The sequence below is a fragment of the Erythrolamprus reginae genome, chromosome 1, assembly GCF_031021105.1.
Source record: "Erythrolamprus reginae isolate rEryReg1 chromosome 1, rEryReg1.hap1, whole genome shotgun sequence".
Classification (NCBI taxonomy): domain Eukaryota; kingdom Metazoa; phylum Chordata; class Lepidosauria; order Squamata; family Dipsadidae; genus Erythrolamprus; species Erythrolamprus reginae.
In genome coordinates this window covers 90,323,501-90,343,911 of record NC_091950.1, presented here as the reverse complement: position 1 = coordinate 90,343,911, position 20,411 = coordinate 90,323,501, and the positions used below count along the sequence as shown (strand labels likewise).

Below are 20,411 nucleotides of genomic sequence, written 5' to 3'. Positions count from 1 at the left end.
TGGGAATTAGGAAGGGGTGGTTGCATGAGAGGGGAAAGTTACTAGCAACAACACATTCCTTCCAGGAGAGTCAAGGTCATCGTTTGTTCAGTAGCAGCTGGAAGATGGAGGTAGACCATGGATGCTGAAAAGACCAGAGTGGTCCACATGATGGGTGAGGGGATGAGGGATGAATCTTAACCTGGGTGGGGAGCTGTAGGAAAAATTAGCATTAGTTTGACCACAGTCTGTATCCCAGATGGCTTCGTTAATAAACCTGGAAGAAGGCCAAGGTTTGGACTCTGGTTTATTTCTCAGATGTTTACTGGGATGCTAACACATTGCTTACTGGCTGTTTTCTCGGAGTCTCTACTTCTTGATTTTGTCACCTATCTTCTTCTTGAAACTGTTCTGTTTTCTGGATCATAAGCTCCACTTTCTCCTGCGGACATGAAGCCTTTAGAGGCTTTTTGATGGTAACTGATCTTCTTGCCTGCAGCATTCTATGTTGTTCTTCTTACTTCCCAAAAGGTGCACAAGGAACTTATCATTGTATACCTGTATGCTTCCTGAAAGGCTACTTATTTTATTATAGACAATCTCTATATTCCAAAATAGTGGTGCAGCATAAAGAGATCAGTATACGGAGGAAAATTATTTTAAAATAAAATTCAATCTCTTCAAAGCTGACCATGGAAAGAGTCTTTTTCTAGTCAGTTGCTTTCAAGAGTGATTAAAAAAAAAGGCAGTGTTAAAACCGTAGTTTCATTTCTTCTGATTTTATTAGTTTCTGGAGAGTTAGCAGGGAAAAATAGTTCGAGACTGCACTGGGGTTCCTTATCCCTTATAATGATAATATAAACCTTGAAAGTAGGTAACAGCAAAGGAAGCAACATTTAATGCCCTTAACTTTGTTCTCATATGAGCACCTAGAGGATGACCACATTTATTACCATAGCAACAGTGACAGCCTCATGAAAAGATTGAAGACAGGCAATCTTTTTCATCTTTTCTCAGAAGAAGCGAGCATTTGAACTAAGGTTATTCAAAGACATTGTTTCTCACAGAGTAAAATTTCAGTATTTGGTGCTAGACACAAGATAGAAGGGCTCATACTTCTCAGTTACAAGATTGATTTCTCCTGCACAGTACAGTAAAATTCAGGAGGGGACCAGCTCTGGAACCTTAAAAAAATTAACTGATGTTTGATACAAAAGATATATGCTTGGGATGAAAGAACTCTTGAGTCCAACGATCTGCTCAAAATCTCAAAAGAACATTTCCCCCGCAAACATTTAGAAACATAGAAGACTGACGGTAGAAAAAGATCCCATGGTCCATCTAGTCTGCCCTTATATTATTTCCTGTATTTTATCTTAGGATGGATATATGTTTATCCCAGGCATGTTTAAATTCAGTTACTGTGGATTTACCAACCATGTCTGCTGGAAGTTTGCTCCAAGCATCTACTACTCTTTCAGTAAAATAATATTTTCTCAGGTTGCTTCTGATCCCCCCCAACTAATCTCAGATTGTGCCCCCTTGTTCTTGCGTTCACTTTTCTATTAAAAACACTTCCCGCCTGAACCTTATTTAACCCTTTAACATATTTAAATGTTTCAATCATGTCTTCCCTTTCCCTTCTGTCCTCCAGACTATACAGATTGAGTTCATTAAGTCTTTCCTGATACGTTTTATGCTTAAGACCTTCCACCATTTTTGTAGCCCGTCTTTGGACCTGTTCAATTTTATCAATATCTTTTTGTAGGTGAGGTCTCCAGAACTGAACACAGTATTCCAAATGTGGTCTCACCAGTGCTCTATACAGTGGGATCATAATCTCCCTCTTCCTGCTTGTTATACCTCTAACTATGCAGCCAAGCATTCTACTCACTTTCCTACCACCTGACTGCACTGTTCACCCATTTTGAGACTGTCAGAAATCACTACCCCTAAATCCTTCTCTTCTGAAGTTTTTGCTAACACAGAACTGCCAATACAATACTCAGATTGAGGATTTCTCTTAGTAAAAGTCACCCTCCAAGTTTATTTTAGTAATATATGGTGACTATATTTGTTTACCATTTTTAAATAGTCAGGAAGCGATTCATGACAATCTACAGCTGAAGACCAAGAAATGTATTAGATAATATCAATCTATCTTTATTCCAACATGTTTATATATGCAATGCTATGCTTGGGGGGGGGGGAGTGAGGGATGGAAGGAAAAAGAATGTAATAGCATTGGGTAAATACACTACTACCAATTTGAATGTCATAGTTGGATTTTCCATACTCTCCTTGAAGTCTTTTGTTTGGAGTGAGGCTCAAATTCAGGTGCCAGCTCGCATGGACAGAACAATCAAAAGGGTTCAGAGTTTCTATGATATGCGTATCTAATTCCCTCGGTATTAGGGATCTGCTGGTTAATGTTTTCTTATCACCTTGGACATTATGGTTCAGATTGTTTACACTGTTGCCTTTAACTCTACATGCTGAATTTTGCATTCTGGCCAGAGTTACTGCTGTGATATGGGCAAGCCATTTCACTCAATAAAATAAATAAAAGTCAGCAAGATATTTCATCTAACAGCTTTGCATCTAAAAGATGGATTTGAAAATTGATTGTTTTGTTCAACAGGTTTTTTTGCACTAAATACCTGGGTTGCACTGGGAAAAATGGTTGAAAAATGAAATCTTGTTTTTTTTCAAATAATGGTTTCCTTCAACTTTTCTTGGGATTAACCATGACTTGACATGCATCCCTACACCATAGCTCTGTCCTGCATTTATCCAAACACCCGTTCAAGCTTCATGACCTTCCCTACTATTTAGACAGAGTTCTTGGCTCCATAAAATTTACTTTGGCTAGTTAGAAAGCAAGGTGGTTCTAGTCTCCAACTCCCCTCTTTGCTTTTACTTCTGAGAATACAAAGAATTCTTTTCGAAAGAAAAGCAAACAAGTGGAGTAGCTGGTATCTTTAATTTTCTGATTTCTGATCACTCTGCTTTTGGCTACCATTGATGAGGGCAAAATCCTGAGCTTGAAGAGTTGTACAGAGTAATCTTGGGAAGAACTTGTTTAATAATATGTGCTTTTACAGGAAGCAGTATCACAAAGTGAGGATAAAATAAACGGAGCACCGATAAAGGAGAGGTATGGGAACAATAAATCAGCAGTTTGCTATAAACAGGCCTTTGTGAAAACTGATCCTATTGATTTTGATGGTTTTTATTTGGAGGGGAATGTGTGATTTGGGGCTCCAAGCAGAGTATTCCCAAAGTCATGCCCAAATAGGGAAGAAAGAAAAGAGGAGTGAGAAAGACGTAGTAAGTGTTGAAATACAAATTGCGCTAAGCAAGGAAGTCCCACATTTTATAGTGAGAATACTTCAGACATTGGAGCTAAAAGTGCAAGATAACTCAAAATATTACCAGATTTGGAATGACTTTTACACATGGTTGAATAAAAAAAATAACATAAAAAACAATTACCAGTAGTGCTGCGCTAAAGCAAAACCAGTCAAAGAATTAAATATAATTCCTTTTTTTGTCTTTCTTAATATAATATATTTTATAAGTTATATAGCAATAATTTAAATCTAGTATCACAAATTATAAACTATATCCTATAGTTAAAACCAATGGTTACTATACTGCTAAGAATATAAAAGGAGGCTGTCCATGAGTCAGCCACAGGAGGGGAGAGGATGTATATTACATGCTTGTCTTCAATTGCTTGTTTGTACTGTGTATTGTTTTGTTGTAGACTAATTGTCTGTTTTTTATTGTCTATTGTTTATATGTAAATAAAAAACTTAAAAAGAGAATACTTTCATAAACAGAATGCTTGAGATTTTCCTTGCACTTTTCTCATTGTTTCTGGGAAGCTCACATGCAGTAGGCTTATTGGAAATGAACTCTTTTCCCAGGAAGAATGCTAGTATCCAGCTCAGACACTATGATTATCTGAAATTTTCACCATTCAGTGATTTTTTGAACACTGTTCAAAAAAACAGCTGCTGTTATGTATGTAACAGTTAAAAAACAAGTAATTAACAAAAACAATTTATTTATTTATTTAACAAAACAATTTATTATCAGACTTAATATACTGCTCAAAAAAAATAAAGGGAACACTCAAATAACACATCTCAGATCTGAATGAATGAAATATTTTCATTGAATATTTTGTTCTGTACAAAGTTGAATGTGCACAATAGCATATGAAATTGATTGTCAATCAATGTTGCTTCCAAAATGGACAGTTTGATTTCACAGAAGTTTGATTTATTTGGAGTTATACTGTGTTGTTTAAATGTTCCCTTTATTTTTTTGAGCAGTGTATATACTTAATATATACTCATTTCCTATCCAGTGCATGGACCCTCCACAAAAGTCAAACCAAAGTCAAGCAAGTTAAATGCTTTCACCTGCTCATAACATCTATTGAGGAGCAAGAGCTTCATAAAAACTGCCGAAATAAGAATTCATGTTAGAATTTCCCTCTGTTTCTGGGTGATTGTTTCCTTGGCTGAGTACAAGGCGTTTACTCTGTCTCACCTGCACTGACAGTGATGGCTTCTATGAACTGGTCTCTCCATGAATGAGTTCCTACAACCAACGCCAGGTTTGTCTTCTTGATCAGCTTGTCCACTGTACTCTGTCAATTAGAAGGACAAAAAGAATATTGATTTTATCAAAGGCTTTCCTTTGGAGCATCTCAGTCAACGTGGAGGTTGGCTGAAGGTGTAAGGTAGCTTTTCCACGCAGGTGTCTTCCAATGGTTTTATGATTACATGACCCAGAATTTCCATTCCTTATAGGTTTCCTTGTAATTGTAATCTTAATTCTTTGAGAAGGCATTAACGTCAAGAAGCTAACTTAAGCCACTGAGAATGTCCACAAAGGAATAAATAAAAGAAATGAAAGATAGAAACATCAAACAGTAAGTAGGTCAGGAAGTCATTCTATGACAAGGCTGTTTGCTAAAAGTAATTGTTGCATCGTTAAGAAAAAGGGCACCACCTGCTTCTTTATTCATATAAAACTTTCTCCCTTCTTGGTAAATACCATTCTTCTTTCACAGCCCACAATGTACTCTGTCATTGGATAAATTATTTCCCATTCATACAGTAAATCCCTTTTACAATGGCGTGAACTTAGCAAGCTCAAGTTCCTCTACAGCGTTCTATGAGCCTTAGCAGCGTTGACCTGGATTGAGACAGACGTTTCGCTGAAAACAATTTCCAGGGCAACCAAACCTTCAGAGAGACAGAAAACCTGTTTCAGCTAGATGTAAGGGCATGGCAGCTTGGCTTTGGAGTCATTTGACAGTAAGGATTAGCACCTGAAAGCAGCAGGATAAAATTTAGCATATTTGCCTGTTAATTTCTCCCATAGATCAGTGTGACAATTCTTTTAGCTTGAAACGATCACACGTTTGGCTTAGTTGGTTCTTAGTTATGTATCTTGAATGCATGAATATTTTATTATTTATTTATTAAAGTCTTTTTTATGCCCTGTCTCTATTTTTTTAAAATAATAATTCAAATCATCAACTTAACCTGCCTTCTAATGTAGGATTTTCTATTCCTCATTCCGTTCAGAAGACAGTGGTAAAACTTTTGGACATACTCTACCTACAAACGCCTCTACTTGTGAAATTTTCTAGATAAGAACTGGGTGTTCAAGATTTTTTTGCCTCTTCTCAAGAACCATTTTCCACTTACAAACCCGAGCCTCCGAAATTGTAACCGGCAAAGGCAGGGAGAAGCCTCCGTGGGGCCTCTCCAGGAATCTCCTGGGAGGAAACAGGCCCGGAAAAGGTGGGGAGAAGCCTCCGTGGCGCCTTGCTAGGAATCTCCCGGGAGGAAACAGGGCCTCCACTCTCTGTGTGGTTTCCCCAATCACACACATTATTTGTTTTTACATTGATTCCTATGGGAAAAATTGCTCCTTCTTACAAACTTTTCTACTTAAGAACCTGGTCATGGAACGAATTAAGTTCGTAAGTAGAGGTACCACTGTACTTTTATTGTTAAAGTAGGACCTATTCTTCAAAAATCTCTTAATTATTTTCTTTCAGACTCTCTCTCTTTTTCCCTGACCTCATTTTATTTATTTTTCTCATTGCCTTCTCCTCTCTCCCAGGACTTAGCCTGGACCTTTGCCTTAGCTTAGCATTCCTTGCAATCTTCTTCTTCTGTTGCACCCTTCCTTTTTCCAGTTTGACTCTCTTCCTTTCTTCTGCTCAGCTCTGCTAACCAATTTTTTTCTGTTTAGTTCCTTTCCTGCTTTTCTTTCCCTCGTTTCCTACAAAAACTCTGAATACCCAGCACTGACCTTGAATTCATAGGACTCTTCAATTATAACCTCCAGTTTTGGATGTTCACCCAGGATTGGCTTTCCCATTTCTGCAATACGTTTGGCTTCCTCTTCCTCCATGGTCAGCTTTCTTTCTGCAACCTCTGTGGAAGAAAACATGGATATACAGTGAGTCTCCAATATATTATTATATGGTCTCCAATGTATAATATAAAGGGATGAGGTGGCGCGGTGGTTAGAGTATATGTCTAAGCGCTATTGCTATTAATAAGAGGACAAGGACAAAGTCAATAGCAAAAGACCTGGATTCGGAAAAGGGCTGGTTTTGTTTCTTTTTCAATGGCTACATTTGCATTCATTCTTATAAATTGTTCACAGAATTACAGGCTTTGTAGCAGTGATACACTTTCTATATAACAATAGCACACTTATATACCCACTTTACAGCGCTCACTAAACAGAGTCAGCATATTGCCCCCAACAATCTGGGTCCTCATTTTATCAACCTCGGAAGGATGGAAGGCTGAGTCAATCTTGAGCTGGTGAGACTCGAACTTTCAAATTGCTGGCAGACAGCAGTAAGCAGAAGTAGCCTGTGGTACTGCACTCTAACCACTGCATCCATGGCTCATTCCCACCATGGCTTATTCTTGCTATTTCCATTCCCAGACAGACACAAGGTTTTGTATATAGATTTATTACAAAAATCTAGGAATTTAAAGGAGGAAGAAACGCGTCATCAAAAAGCACACCAGAACCTTGCCCTCTATATATCCTGGATCTTTTTCAGCTACAGTGGTACCTCTACTTAAGAATGCCTCTACTTAAGAACTTTTCTAGATAAGAACTGGGTGTTCAAGATTTTTTTGTCTCTTATTAAGAACCATTTTCTACTTAAGAACCATTTTCTACTTAAGAACCTGAGCCCGGAAAAATTTCCCAGGAAATTTGAGAGCAGCACAAAGCCCGTACAGTTTCCTACCATTCCCCCTGTAATCCTGGCCATCTTGGGCTTTTCTGGGCTGCCAGAGGAGCCTTTAAATGGCGCTCCCCTTCTCGCCTGCCTGGGTTTCTCTCTCTGGCGCAGTGTATGGAAGGCAGCCTCATGCCGAGTGTATGGGAGGTACATGCTCCTCCTCGCCGCTTCAGAATCCCTCTTTTCTTTTAAGCCTTAAAGTTTTGGATTTTTTTTGATTCCCCTCACCTCACCTTTTTCTTTCAGCAGCGACTGTCCTCCTCCTCTTCTTCCCCCTCCTCCTCCCACCCAAATTCCAAGCTTTTATTTCTTTCCTAATGGGTTTGCACTCATTATTTGCTTTTACATTGATTCCTATGGGAAACATTGCTTCTTCTTAAAACTTTTCTACTTAAGAACCTGGTCATGGAAAAAATGAAGTTCTTAAGTAGAGGTACCACTGTATCTTTGAAAATCAACATCCGCTTGTTTCGTCTCTGTGAAGATTCCTTCCATTTGTCCATTGTTTACAAAACACACACACACACACACACAAACATCAGTTTCAATCTTATAGGAAACTGTGATATATTATGAAGCATGGCAGAGAATACAACCAATAAACGTTTCTTCTCCTATTTTTATGTTTTGCTTTTTAATATGATAACATCTGAATGAAACAGAATAAGGGGAGAGTAAATTTATTCTCTCTGTAAAAATATGACTTACAGAAAATATTGGAACTACTTTTCATTTTTAACTGTTTGTAATATTAGTCTGCGGAGAGGGGCAGCATACAAATCTAATAAATTATTATTATTATTATTGTTATTATTATTACTACTACTACTACTACTACTACTACTACCTATGGGCCATATAACCCTGTGAAGTTTAATCATGCTTATATTTTTGCTGGATTGTGGCCTTGATAATTTAAACATGCATTTCCTATTTAAGTCATTGTGAGGGCTTATTATCTGAAATATGACTCACACATTTATTAAATATACATGCTTCCTTTTATGAATTCCTAGATTATGTTTTAATTTATTTCATTAATATTTTTTTTCTTTCTGGAGACATCTGTCTTGTATAAAGAGGAAAAAATGCACATACAGTGATACCTCATCTTACAAACGCCTCATCATACAAACTTTTCGAGATACAAACCCGGGGTTTAAGATTTTTTTGCCTCTTCTTACAAACTATTTTCACCTTACAAACCCACCACCGCTGCTGGGATGCCCCACCTCTGGACTTCCGTTGCCAGTGAAGCACCCGTTTTTGCGCTGCTGGGATTTCTCTGAGGCTCCCCTCCATGGGAAACCCCACCTCCAGACGTGTTTTTGTGATGCTGTAGGGAAATCCCAGCAGGGGAGTCCCAGCAGTGCAAAAACGGGCACTTTGCTGGCAACGGAAGTCCGGAGGTGGAGTTTCCCAGCGAGGGGTGCCTCAGTGAAATCGCAGCATCACAAAAACACAGAGGTCTGGAGCTGGGGTTTCGAGGACTTTGGTGCTTTTGCGATGCTGCGATTTCACTGATGCTCCCTTCACTGGGAAACCCCACCTCCAGACTTCCGTTGCCAATGAAGCACTCGTTTTTGCGATGCTGGGATTCCCCTGCAGCATCGCAAAAACACAGAAGTCCAGAGGTGGGGTTTCCCATGGAGGGGAGCCTCAGGGGAATCCCAGCAGTGCAAAAATGGGCACTTCAGCTGGCAAAAGGGGTGAATTTTGGGCTTGCACGCATTAATCGCTTTTCCATTGATTCCTATGGGAAACATTGTTTCATCTTACAAACTTTTCACCTTAAGAACCTCATCCTGGAACCAATTAAGTTTGTAAGACAAGGTATCACTGTATTGATGAACAGTTTTTATCAACATGGGATTGATGACCACGCTGGATAAAGTTTTATTTTCAGAATTGCAAGAGAATCAAAGTGCCTCAAGGCATTGGTACTATGTACTTCACCTTATAAATGACTAAAAAATGGATCGTACTGAGGCTTGCCTATAGCGACAAGCAGGTGGGCATAACAGGAGATTTTATGAACATTACTAGCAAACTCAGCAATCGGGAGAAAAGTGACATTTATTTAACATTGGCAGTCTTTTTAAAAAAAACAAGATTCATATAGTATCTAAGGTTTTTTTTTCTAATATAGTTTTATTAAAAGTTTTAAAAGAAAAAGAAAAAAATAATACAAACTAAAATCAAGTAAAGAGAAAAGGAAGAAAGAGGAAGAAAAGGGCTAGAAGAAAAACAGAAAATATTTTACAGGTTATGACCTATAAAGCCCTACATGGCATTGGACCAGAACACCTCCGGGACTGCCTGCTGCCGCACGAATCCCAGTGACTGATAAGGTCCCACAGAGTTGGCCTTCTCCAGGTCCCGTCGATGAAACAATGCTGTCTGGCGGGACCCAGGGGAAGAGCCTTCTCTGTGGCGGCCCTGGCCCTCTGGAATCAGCTCCCCCTGGAGATTAGGACTGCCCCCACCCTCCTTGCCTTTCATAAACTTTTGAAAACTCATCTATGTCTCCAGGCATGGAGGAATTGATATATCCTTAGCTGCCTTTGATTTTATGGATGGTGTGTTTGGGCTGTATGACTGTTTTTAATAGGGGTTTTTTAAAGACTGTTTTAACATTGGATTTGTATATGATGTTTTAATTTTATGAGCCACTCCGAGTCCTCGGAGAGGGGTTGCATACAAATCTAATAAATAATAATAATAATAATAATAATAATAATAATAATAATTATTATTATTATTATTATTAAAAGATATAAAGAAATGGCTTCTAATCTTCAGCAGTTATAAGTACAATTGTTGATTTAATTCATTTTCAAAAGTTACACCATGACTCTCTTTTTCTATAATTCATCCTATGTAATAGTTAAAACTATAGATCATAAGTTCATTTTTTTGTTTTACACAAAAAAGATCATAAAGGATTTTCAGTCAGCAATAAATGTAGATATTGCCTATTATTAAATTCCCTCACCACTGTCAAACTATTCACTAATCCTGCATTACTATTACTATTTGTAGACATCATTCCTATCACCCATCTCCTTTCACTTATACTGTATGACTGTAACTTGTTGCTTGTCTCCTTACAATTTATATTAATACGAATTGTTTCTTGATTGCTTATTTGTAGCTTATGACAATCATTAAGTGTCGTACCTCATGATTCTTTGCAAATATTTCTTTTCTTTATGTACACTGAGATCGTATGAACCAAAGGTGAAGTCCTTGTGTGTCCAATCACAAGGTCAATAAAGAATTCTATTCTATTCTATTCTATTCTATTCTATTCTACTCTACTCTATTGTATTCTATTCAAGAGATCAATCTGGCCACTTTAGCAAGGTCTATCATCTTCATCAACCATTCCTATTGGCAAAACTTTCCATTTTTTACAAGATAAATAAGATAGTTTCTGTGATAAATCACACAAAAGATAAAAATATAAAAACAAAGTTCCATGATTCCCCACCCACCCCAACCATTTAACCATTTAAATGTTTGTATATTAATGTGCAACTAGCTGTATATTAATACAGCGATACCTTGTCTTACAAACGCCTCATCATACAAACTTTTCAAGATACAAACCCGGGGTTTAAGATTTTTTTGCCTCTTCTTACAAACTATTTTCACCTTACAAACCCATCGCCGCCACTGGCAGTGTTCCCTCTAATTTTTTTGGGGGGTGGGCGGAAAAGTATAGTGTCTGAGCGGCAGTCCCTTCGGGACTGGGCAGCACTCTTCCCCTCTCACTCTTTCCCTCTCGGCTTCTGGGCAGGTTTGAAAAACTCTGAGTTGATGATGATTTTTAAGTGAGCCATTGCTCACTGCTCAGTTTAGAGGGAACTATGGCCACTGGGATGCCCCGCCTCCGGACTTCCGTTTCCAGGGAAGCACCCATTTTTGCTTGCTGGGATTCTCCTGAGGCTCCTCTCCATGGGAAACCCCACCTCCAGACTTCCGTGTTTTTGTGATGCTGCAGAGGAATCCCAGCAGGGGAATCCCAGCAGCGCAAAAACAGTCCGGAGGTGGGGTTTCCCAGCGAGGGGAGCCTCAGTGAAATCACAGCATCGCAAAAACAGAGAGGTCTAAATGTGTATGGCAAAGGGGAACAACCCACAAGTTAAATATAAGGTGTTACAAGATGCAAAGGAAAGACTTGGGTCCGGAGGTGAGGTTTTGAGGACTTCAGTGTTTTTGTGATGCTGCGATTTCACTGATGCTCCCTTCGCTGGGAAACCCCACCTCCGGACTTCTGTTGCCAGTGAAGTGCTCGTTTTTGCAATGCTGCGATTCCCCTGCTGGGATTCTCCTGCAGCATTGTAAAAACACAGAAGTCCAGAGGTGGGGTTTTCTATGGAGGGGAGCCTCCCAGCAGTGCAAAAACGGCCACCTCGGGTGGCAAAAGGGGTGAATTTTGGGCTTGCACACATTAATTGCTTTTCCATTGATTCCTATGGGAAACATTGTTTCATCTTACAAACTTTTCACCTTAAGAACCTCGTCCCGGAACCAATTAAGTTTGTAAGACAAGGTATCATTGTATTTAAAACTTCCTGAATTTGAAATCAGGTAAACCCAAGTCTTTCCTTTGCATCTTGTAACACCTTATATTTAACTTGTGGGTTGTTCCCCTTTGCCATACACATTTAGACATTTTGCCAGAGTTTAAATGATACAACAGGTATCAAGACTGGTATTGTCTCAAACAAAAATATCCTTCTCCACCAAACATTCTTTTTATCACGGGCGTTTTCTCCAACATGACAATCGTAATTTCTCAAAACTTAATATATTTTTTAACTTCATTCCATGTCCTAATGTAAACATTTTGAAATAACATATACTTTATATTTGTCATGGAAATGCCATGATATATTGTATCTTCTCAATCTTTTTCTTCATGAATTCTTTTGATCTTGTTTCCATATTTTTTCTTTTGATCTTGTTTCCATATTTTTGAAAACATGTTTATCTTATAATTATTAATCTTAAAACATGCAAGTGTTCAATTTTTTAAAATAAAAATCTCATTGCTGTCTCTCTTTATCCTCCAAAATCAACATCAAATTATGTGCCAGTGCTCTTGACTTAGAAGTTTCTTTTTAAATCTTTACTTCTACAGTTCCCTCATTTTATCTTATATTCAATATTTCAAGAATTAAAATAAAAAGGACAGGAGAATAGTCAGTTGTCTTGTTCCTTTTTATATCCCATAGAGTATTTTTATATCTGCATTGATAGTTATATCTGCTTTCTGTGAAGTGTTGATCAACATTATCAATATAAAAACCTGCCAAAATTCACATTTCTCATAATGTGAAAAATCAATTTTTTTTTGCATATTTCAAATTGTCAAAGCCTTTTTCTGCATCTAAGAAAACCAATGTGGCTTGTTTTCCATTGTATTGCTCCAAGTATTATCCTTTAAAAATAAAGTGAGTAAAAACCCACATTGATCTTCATGAATTGCAAAATTATTTTCAACCTCTCAGCCAAAATCATTGTAAACCACTTGCAGTCATCATTCAATAATTACATTGGCTAATAGTTTCTTATTAAGTCAAATATTAATGCTACATTTGCCTCTTTCCAGCTGTCTGCAATCTTTCCCCCATAAAACAGAGTTCATAATAACTTCTAAAAGTTGCAAAAGTTCATCCTCAAAGTATTTCTAGTTAAGAAAGCACATTATTTATCTGTCATTATGATATATCCCTCTTGTAATTTCAGTAGCATTTTTTTTCTTTTTCTTTTTGCAATTTGTAGGTCAATTATTTCTCTGATTTATTTACTAATTCAATTTTTTGGGTGTTTTTATTGTTCATCTTAGTAATAATATAGATTAATATAGATTATTGCTGCTGTAACAGGGATGTCAAACTGGTATCACATGGGCTGGATGCATTATGCACAGATCATGCCCACCCCAACTCTGCAAAGTGAAAAATGTTGTGAAACATGTGATGGCAACATGACACTGCAAGTTGTTGAACTTGTTGAGCAGTATTTATCTTATTTAAATTATTGAGTAATATTTATCTCCTTTGAAAACGTCTTTAATCCCGTCTCCTTTATTTATTTTGTTCAAAAATAGCTTTTTTCTCCTCTTTACTTTTTGAGTTTACTATTCTGTTGTGTAAAATAACATCTCGTGAAATCTTTGCTTGCATCTCAAACCATTCTTACATCTATATGTTTATTAAGATTATTTTTAAAAACTTTTTAAATTACTTTTTATGTTCCTCCTTACTAAGCACTTTTCCTGCTTCAGTCTTTTGTTTTTACAGTTTCCAATCTTCCCTTATCTATTCATGGCCAACTGGAACATGGAAAAAATATGCCAATACCAATTGCACAGATGCATACAATCCCTGTAACACTTCATAATCCCCATTCTCGATACATCTTGACTATAGCCCACCAATCTTTCATCTTCTCTACTAAATCAATGATTATATTACATGTGTGGATGTAATTATGTTTACATAACTGTTATTTTTCTATTGATGCCACAAAACCTTATATATCTTATTCTCTGTAGCCATGGTGAACCTCTGGAATGTGTGTTACAGATGGCACATGGAGCCATACCTGCTGGCACATAAGCTGTTGCCCTAGCTCAGCTCCAGCATACATGTGGGTGCCCACCATCCGATCTTTGCCTCACACAGAGCTCTGGGAGGACATTTTTGGCCTTCAGAGGGCCTCCAGGGGAGCAAGGGGGATGTTTTTTGCCCTCCCCAAGCTCCATGAAAGCCATTGATGCATGGAGAGGGGAAAATGGGCTTACTGCATCCATTGGAAGTCAGGAAATGGGGCTTGTTGGTGTTCTGATTTCAGGCTGATTCATATTATACTTGGAATAAAGAAATTCTCAATGCATCTCATTGTAAAACATCCATTGGAAGTCAGGAAATGGGGCTTGTTGGTGTTCTGATTTCAGGCTGATTCATATTATACTTGGAATAAAGAAATTCTCAATGCATCTCATTATAAAACATATCCTCTTTAATTTGTCCTTTAACACTTCAACTCTGCATGCAGTTTTCTTCTCTCATCATTATTATCTCAGCAACTAAGTAGATAAGCTTGGCCGTAACATAAAAGATATTCCACAAGTCATTCTAAAATTTATGGCTAATTAGGGCTAGCTAGAAATCATAAAGAAACAAGTAATAAATCACACATGATAGCTTACGCTTCGGGACGCGGCCATTCTTATTTTGCAAGATTGAACAAATTCAGCATCTCTTCTGTTTTACACCAGAATGTGAAGTAATTCATTAATTAATTACTGTCTAATACCTCCTCCTCCCCCCCCAGCATTTGTTAAACCTTCTGAAATAAGCATCCCTCCATCTATGATCTCCCCCATTTGAGTCACTCGAACTTCATGTCTATGTCATTAGCTCCGTGGTCTTCACTAACATTGCTAACTGTTGGTAGAGCAGGGAGATTTATGATCTCTAAATCCCACTCATCACCATCCGAATCTGAAAACTCCTCACGCTGCAAGGGAGTACACACAACAGTTGAGGGCATTGAATATGGGTGTGGGCACTCACACACGCATGCATGTGTACTATTTTGGTATCCGAGAAAAAAAAGGTTCGCTATCACTGCTCTACAGCATTATATATATATACAGAAGGATTTCCAAGAAACAAACAAACAACTCACCTAAATTCTTAGGTAAGTGGGATGAAAAATAAAGGTAGTTTCCTACTTAGAACTGTTCATTTAGTGACCATTCAAAGATGCAACACTGAAAAAAGTGACTTATGACCATTTTCACACTTACAACCACTGTAGCATCCCCATTCCATGTGATTTACATTTGGATGCTTGACAAGTGATTCACATTTATAACGGTTGCGGTGTCCCAGGATAATGTGATCCCCTTTTGCGACCTTATGACAAGCAAAATCAATGAGAAAACCGGATCCACTTAACAATCTTGTTCCTAATTTAAAAATTGCAGTGACTCACTTAACAATGGTGACAAGTAACGTCGTAAAATGGGGCCAAATTCACTTAACAGTTTTCTCATTTAGCAACATAAATTCTGGGATCAACTGTGGTCATAGGTTGTGAACCCGTACCCATAATAGCACAATTAAAGGAGAAAAACCAAGCAACCAAGATAATAACCAAGAGGAAAATTATGGAAAGAAAATAAATTGGTGAACTAAATCAGATTGATATAATTTATCATGTGATGTTCATCTCATAATCATCTCGTGCAATTTATACTTAAACACAGAAACACTTCAAACTTTGTGCTGTATTAAGTGTTTAGAAACAGATTTACAAGCAACCAACCAACCCTGTCCATGGTACTGAAAGATGTTTAACTGTTAAGCCTACCAATGTTCATTGGCTATTTTTCCTACAATTTATTAATTGCTGCAGCACAATACAGAGCTTACAATTAGTGCCAGATGCACTATGTCAAACCAAACAATGGAAAGCTGAAAAACGTTATTTGCATAAATGCTATCTAAAAGTGCAGAAAAGAGCTTTGAAGAACCTTTAATTAAATGTAGATGCCTTTAAATATCCTCTCAATTAATTAGCTACGTTAATATTCTGTACAAGCGACTGAGTAGAATTACTGAATATAATTGTTTAAATATATTATATTTCACTCTCTCTGTCCCAGTGTCTTTGTTTGCTTTGATTCTTTGTTTAACCTCATTTGTCATTCTGTTTTTCTTCTTTACATTCCATTTGTTTCAATAAAAAGCCAAATGTTCTTTTTCAAGGATGTGGTTTATTATCCTTTAAAACACAGGTCACCCACCTTTCAGACCTCAGGGATCACTAAATTCATAATTTTAAATCCTGCAGACTGCTAATATAATCTGACTAATGGCTGACTGGGTGGGCATGGCTAGGTTGTCATAAGACTGGGTGGATGTGGCCAATTCAATGTGACTCACATCAAGGGGCACCTCGCCAGCCTCTACTCGCCCCTCCCATGTCAGCCCTCCTTGCCTCCCCACCCAGGTTCCTTAGGACCCAACAGGAAGCAGTTGTTGGAGCTCAGCAGCCACCACGAGAAAGAGTTGGCAAAACAGCTGGCTCAATTCAAATTGGATCTGACCAAGAGGGAGGCTTAGCAGAAGCACCTCACTGAAGACTATGAACATAGGATTTCCAAGCAGAGGAAAGACCTGTGGGAGTGCAAGGACAGGTACCAGTGCCTGGAGGCTCAGTGTGCTTTGATGATCAGCCAGTTCCAGGCCATGATGCACTCCCACTGGAACAAGGCTCTCTGGCTCTTTGCCACCTGTGGCACTTCCCTCCAGCCTACACCCAAAGCCAGGAGGAGGCTGTAGCAGACCCCGAAAGTCTGAATTATTATTATTATTATTATTATTATTATTATTATTATTATTATTATTATTATTACTATTATGTCAATACAACACAGCAAACGAGATCACTATGCTGGATTTCGTATTTCATCACCAGTCGGGTGCTTCCCAAGTACCTAGGACTGCGGGATGTAGCAGCGAATTATGTTTGCCGATCCCAGTAAAGCGGGCTTTTGCAATTGACAGATGGAGATTTTGTCAATTATGATGGTTTTCAAATGTCCGCCGAGATCCTTTGGCGCTGTGCCCAGCGTGCCAAGTACCACTGGGACCACTTTCACTGGCTTATGCCAGAGTCGTTGCAGCTCAATTTTTAGATCTTCGTATTTCACTAATTTCTCTAGCTGCTTCTCCTCAATTCTGCTGTCCCCTGGGATTGTGATGTCGATGATCCATACTTTCTTTTTCTCCACAATCAGGATGTCTAGTGTGTTATGCTTCAGAATTAGGTCAGTCTGAAATGGGAAGTCCCACAGTAGCTTTGCTTGCTCATTTTCGACCACTTTTTCGGGCTTATGATCCCACGAGTTCTTTGCCACTGATAAATGGTAGTTCCAGCACAAGTTCCAGTGGATCATCCAGTGGATGATGATTATTATTATTATTATTTAGATTTGTATGCTGCCCCTCTCCGAAGACTCCTCGTCATCATCATCATCATCATCATCATCATCATCATCATCATCATTATCAATTAGATTTGTATGCCACCCTTCTCCAAAGACTCAGGGCGTCTTTTATTCTGTTGTTCAAATGTTCCCCTTTTTTTGAGCAGTGTATATTGATTTGTACTAGAATTCATTCCCCCCTCCAAATTTTCAAACTTTTACATCTCTGGGAAGAGTAGTGGACCACAGGTTGAGCCAAGCCAAAATATACAGAAATCTAAGAAATCAGAAGACAGCCCTGATTGTGCAAAATTATTCAAGACATTTTCCCCCACCCAACACACCCTTGGACCATCGTCACTTTCATGAAAATGGAAATTTATCTGAAAACACAACAGCGCTAGTTGCACTTCTTTATCCCTTACTAAGTAATAACCTCTATTTCAACACAATGGATTTTCCTTTCCAGAGGCAGCGGGTGGGGGGGATCCATTTTTTGTGCCATCAATATTGCAAAAACCGCTTCCAATTTTCTGCAGTTGTTAGTGTTACTATTCAGAACGTAATCACAATTTTTACAGCTCTCTGTGTATCAGAAATATTCAGTTTGGCTCTATCTAAATTAATCTTTAAAAATGTATTTAATTGGGCGTGATAACAAAGTCAGCCAGAGTCCTCAGACAGGCAAGGCATTTTAAAACTTGTAGTGATTAACAGCCCAATCCTTACTGTTCCCCAAAGATACACAGTTATCTCAAAAGAGTATTACAGGTGCAATCCCCTTACCAGTGTCACATGACTTGACCCACCCCTATGCTTAAAAAAGCAGTAGAGTCAGTAGCTATGGTAACAAGCATCCTTTCCCCTGACCTTTCTCTTCTCCCCTTTCTCTCCTGAATGCTGACCTTTCTTCCCTGAGTTGGCATGCCAAGCAAGCATAAAATGGAGGGTTCCTTCTGTATTTATGAAGTGTTCTGGTTGTTTTTGTGAGCACAAAGCACTTGAAAGGAGTCATGCATCCTGCATGACTCCTAACCTCAAGAAATTATTCGGAAACAAAATACCCCCGCATAGACTTCATATATCATTTAAAATCTTGTCTCAACATAAAATCTCTGATACAACGTTTATTAACTCTACAGAGCCAGCAAAGTACATAAGCATAACACGATAGAATAGAAGAACTATATTGTAACTTTGAATGCACACTAATGGGCCTACATTAAAAATGAAATTCCATTGCATTCCTGTTTCGGGCAATGCCATCTTAATTTATCACTGCAAGAAAAAAAAAATCTATCCACCTTTTGCCATCACCAATACATCAAACTGCCACAACAAAATCTGCATTCATCCTACCAAATCTCTGAGGTGGGAAATTTCCCCCCTCCTGCTCCGTTTTTATGTTGTGTGAATGTGGTAAAGTGAACTCACCACCTGGAGTGAGCAGATTTCTTTTTTCTTCCAGGGTCCTGAACTTTGGATGCTTAAGAGCAGGGGTGAGCAGTAGTGATGGGCGAATTGAACTTGCACAATTCGTGTCCGTACCGAATTTTGCGGTGTTCGGTATGCCGAACAGGAACCCGAATTTTTTTCAAACTTTGGGCAAAGTTCAGGGTCGTGTTCAGTGTTCGGAGCTTTGATGTCACCAGCAGGTGGCTAAGGATGCCAAGGTGATCACTTCCTGGATTCCATGGAATCCAGGAAGTGATCACCTTGGCATCCTTAGCCACCTGCCGGTGAACATCAAAACTCCGCCCCCGGAATCTCTTCGTGGGAGGTATTCCCCATTCGGGTTCGAGTTTGGGTTCAATTCAGGTTTGGGCGAATTTTTTGTAAAGTTTGTCTGAACTTGCCGAACCCGAACACCATTGGGTTCGCCCATCACTAGTGAGCAGTAGTTAGAGTGCAGCACTGCTGGCTGCTTCAGCTAAATGCTAGCTGTAGTTCAGTAGTTCAAATCTCACAACCGGCTCAAGGTTGACTCAGCCTTCCATCCTTCTGAGGGGGGTAAAATTAGGACCCGGATTGTTGGGGGCAATATGCTGATTCTGTAAACCACTTGGAGAAGGCTGTAAAAGCACTACGAAGTGATATATAAGTCTAAAAGGTATTGCTATTGCTACCTGGGAAGGAGGGTCAAAACAGCTGCTCCTTTGCTGGAGAGTTTTACAAAAAAAAAAGGAATTGAAAACAAGCAGGTGTGTCAGCATTGAGAAAGAGTCAAGCTGAGAAGACAGCAGAGAAAAGAGGTAAAGAAATTGCAACTGAAGGGCAAGCACCACAGCAGCAGTTTTCAGACAGCAAAGGAAATCATCAATTTTTGGACCTGCAAGACCAGTGAGAGGCAGAGCTGAGAAAATCGAGGAAAAGAGCCTGATTGGTCTTCAATACCAAACAAACCAAGCTGAGCTTACTTGCCTGCAGCAACTTAGGTGCAGGGCTCTGCAAACCAGGTCCAGAATTAAGACTGTAAGGGCTGGGGAGGTTGGGGAGAAAAGTCCATTCCCAAATCTAAAAAGGAGTGAAGAATTTTTACACACATGTGGACTGAGAATGGCTACAAGCCCTGAGGATCGTGTGTGCTTGTGTATGGTACAGTATATGTGTGTGATTTAAAGAAGAAATAGCTAAGAGGCTAAAACAATGCTAATATAGAAGTAGGGACATCAACATAGAACATAAGAGATGGAAATGTATAGATTAAATAAGAATAGAAGTAATTACTAATTACAAACCTATTAGTAATAGGAAGCTAATAGAATAAGCTAGGAGTTTAAGTTTGCATGAGAAAAGAGTTTTATTTATTTATTTATTATTTATTTATTATTTAGATTTGTATGCCACCCCTCTCCGAAGACTTTGTATGGGAAATTAAATCTTTGTGTCTGTGTTCTGTACCATTTTTTTAAAAAAAAACCACCTTAGAAGTGTGTAACAAATAGTTGCATAAAAGAACAGTAGTAGACAGTATATACTACAATGAATGCCAGCCAGATTCCACTAATGTATGTATGAATGAGAAAGAATCAATAGAGAATATTTACCACTTGGGTCATCATAGTAGAGCGAAAAATGATTCTTACTTATTGGCACCTCGGAAACTACAATAGA

The 20,411-nt window shown here is 38.5% G+C and overlaps 1 protein-coding gene across 11 annotated transcripts in view; it reads right to left on the bottom strand.

The window, feature by feature from the left end:
- The window catches only part of SLC8A3 (solute carrier family 8 member A3), a 213,662-nt gene that overhangs the window by 10,203 nt on the left and 183,048 nt on the right, over positions 1-20,411 (bottom strand). For 4 of the 11 annotated variants that reach the window (XM_070734538.1, XM_070734523.1, XM_070734531.1 and 1 more), the window contains 3 exons: positions 7,536-7,550; positions 6,325-6,440; positions 4,543-4,642 (listed from right to left, as the gene is read on the bottom strand). In XM_070734538.1, the coding sequence (XP_070590639.1) occupies positions 4,543-4,642; positions 6,325-6,440; positions 7,536-7,550 (231 nt within the window). Of the gene's footprint in view, positions 1-4,542; positions 4,643-6,324; positions 6,450-7,535; positions 7,561-8,492; positions 8,498-9,581; positions 9,598-11,699; positions 11,761-20,411 lie in introns of all 11 variants that reach the window. The other 7 variants (XM_070734557.1, XM_070734565.1, XM_070734604.1 and 4 more) reach the window with 4 other exon arrangements.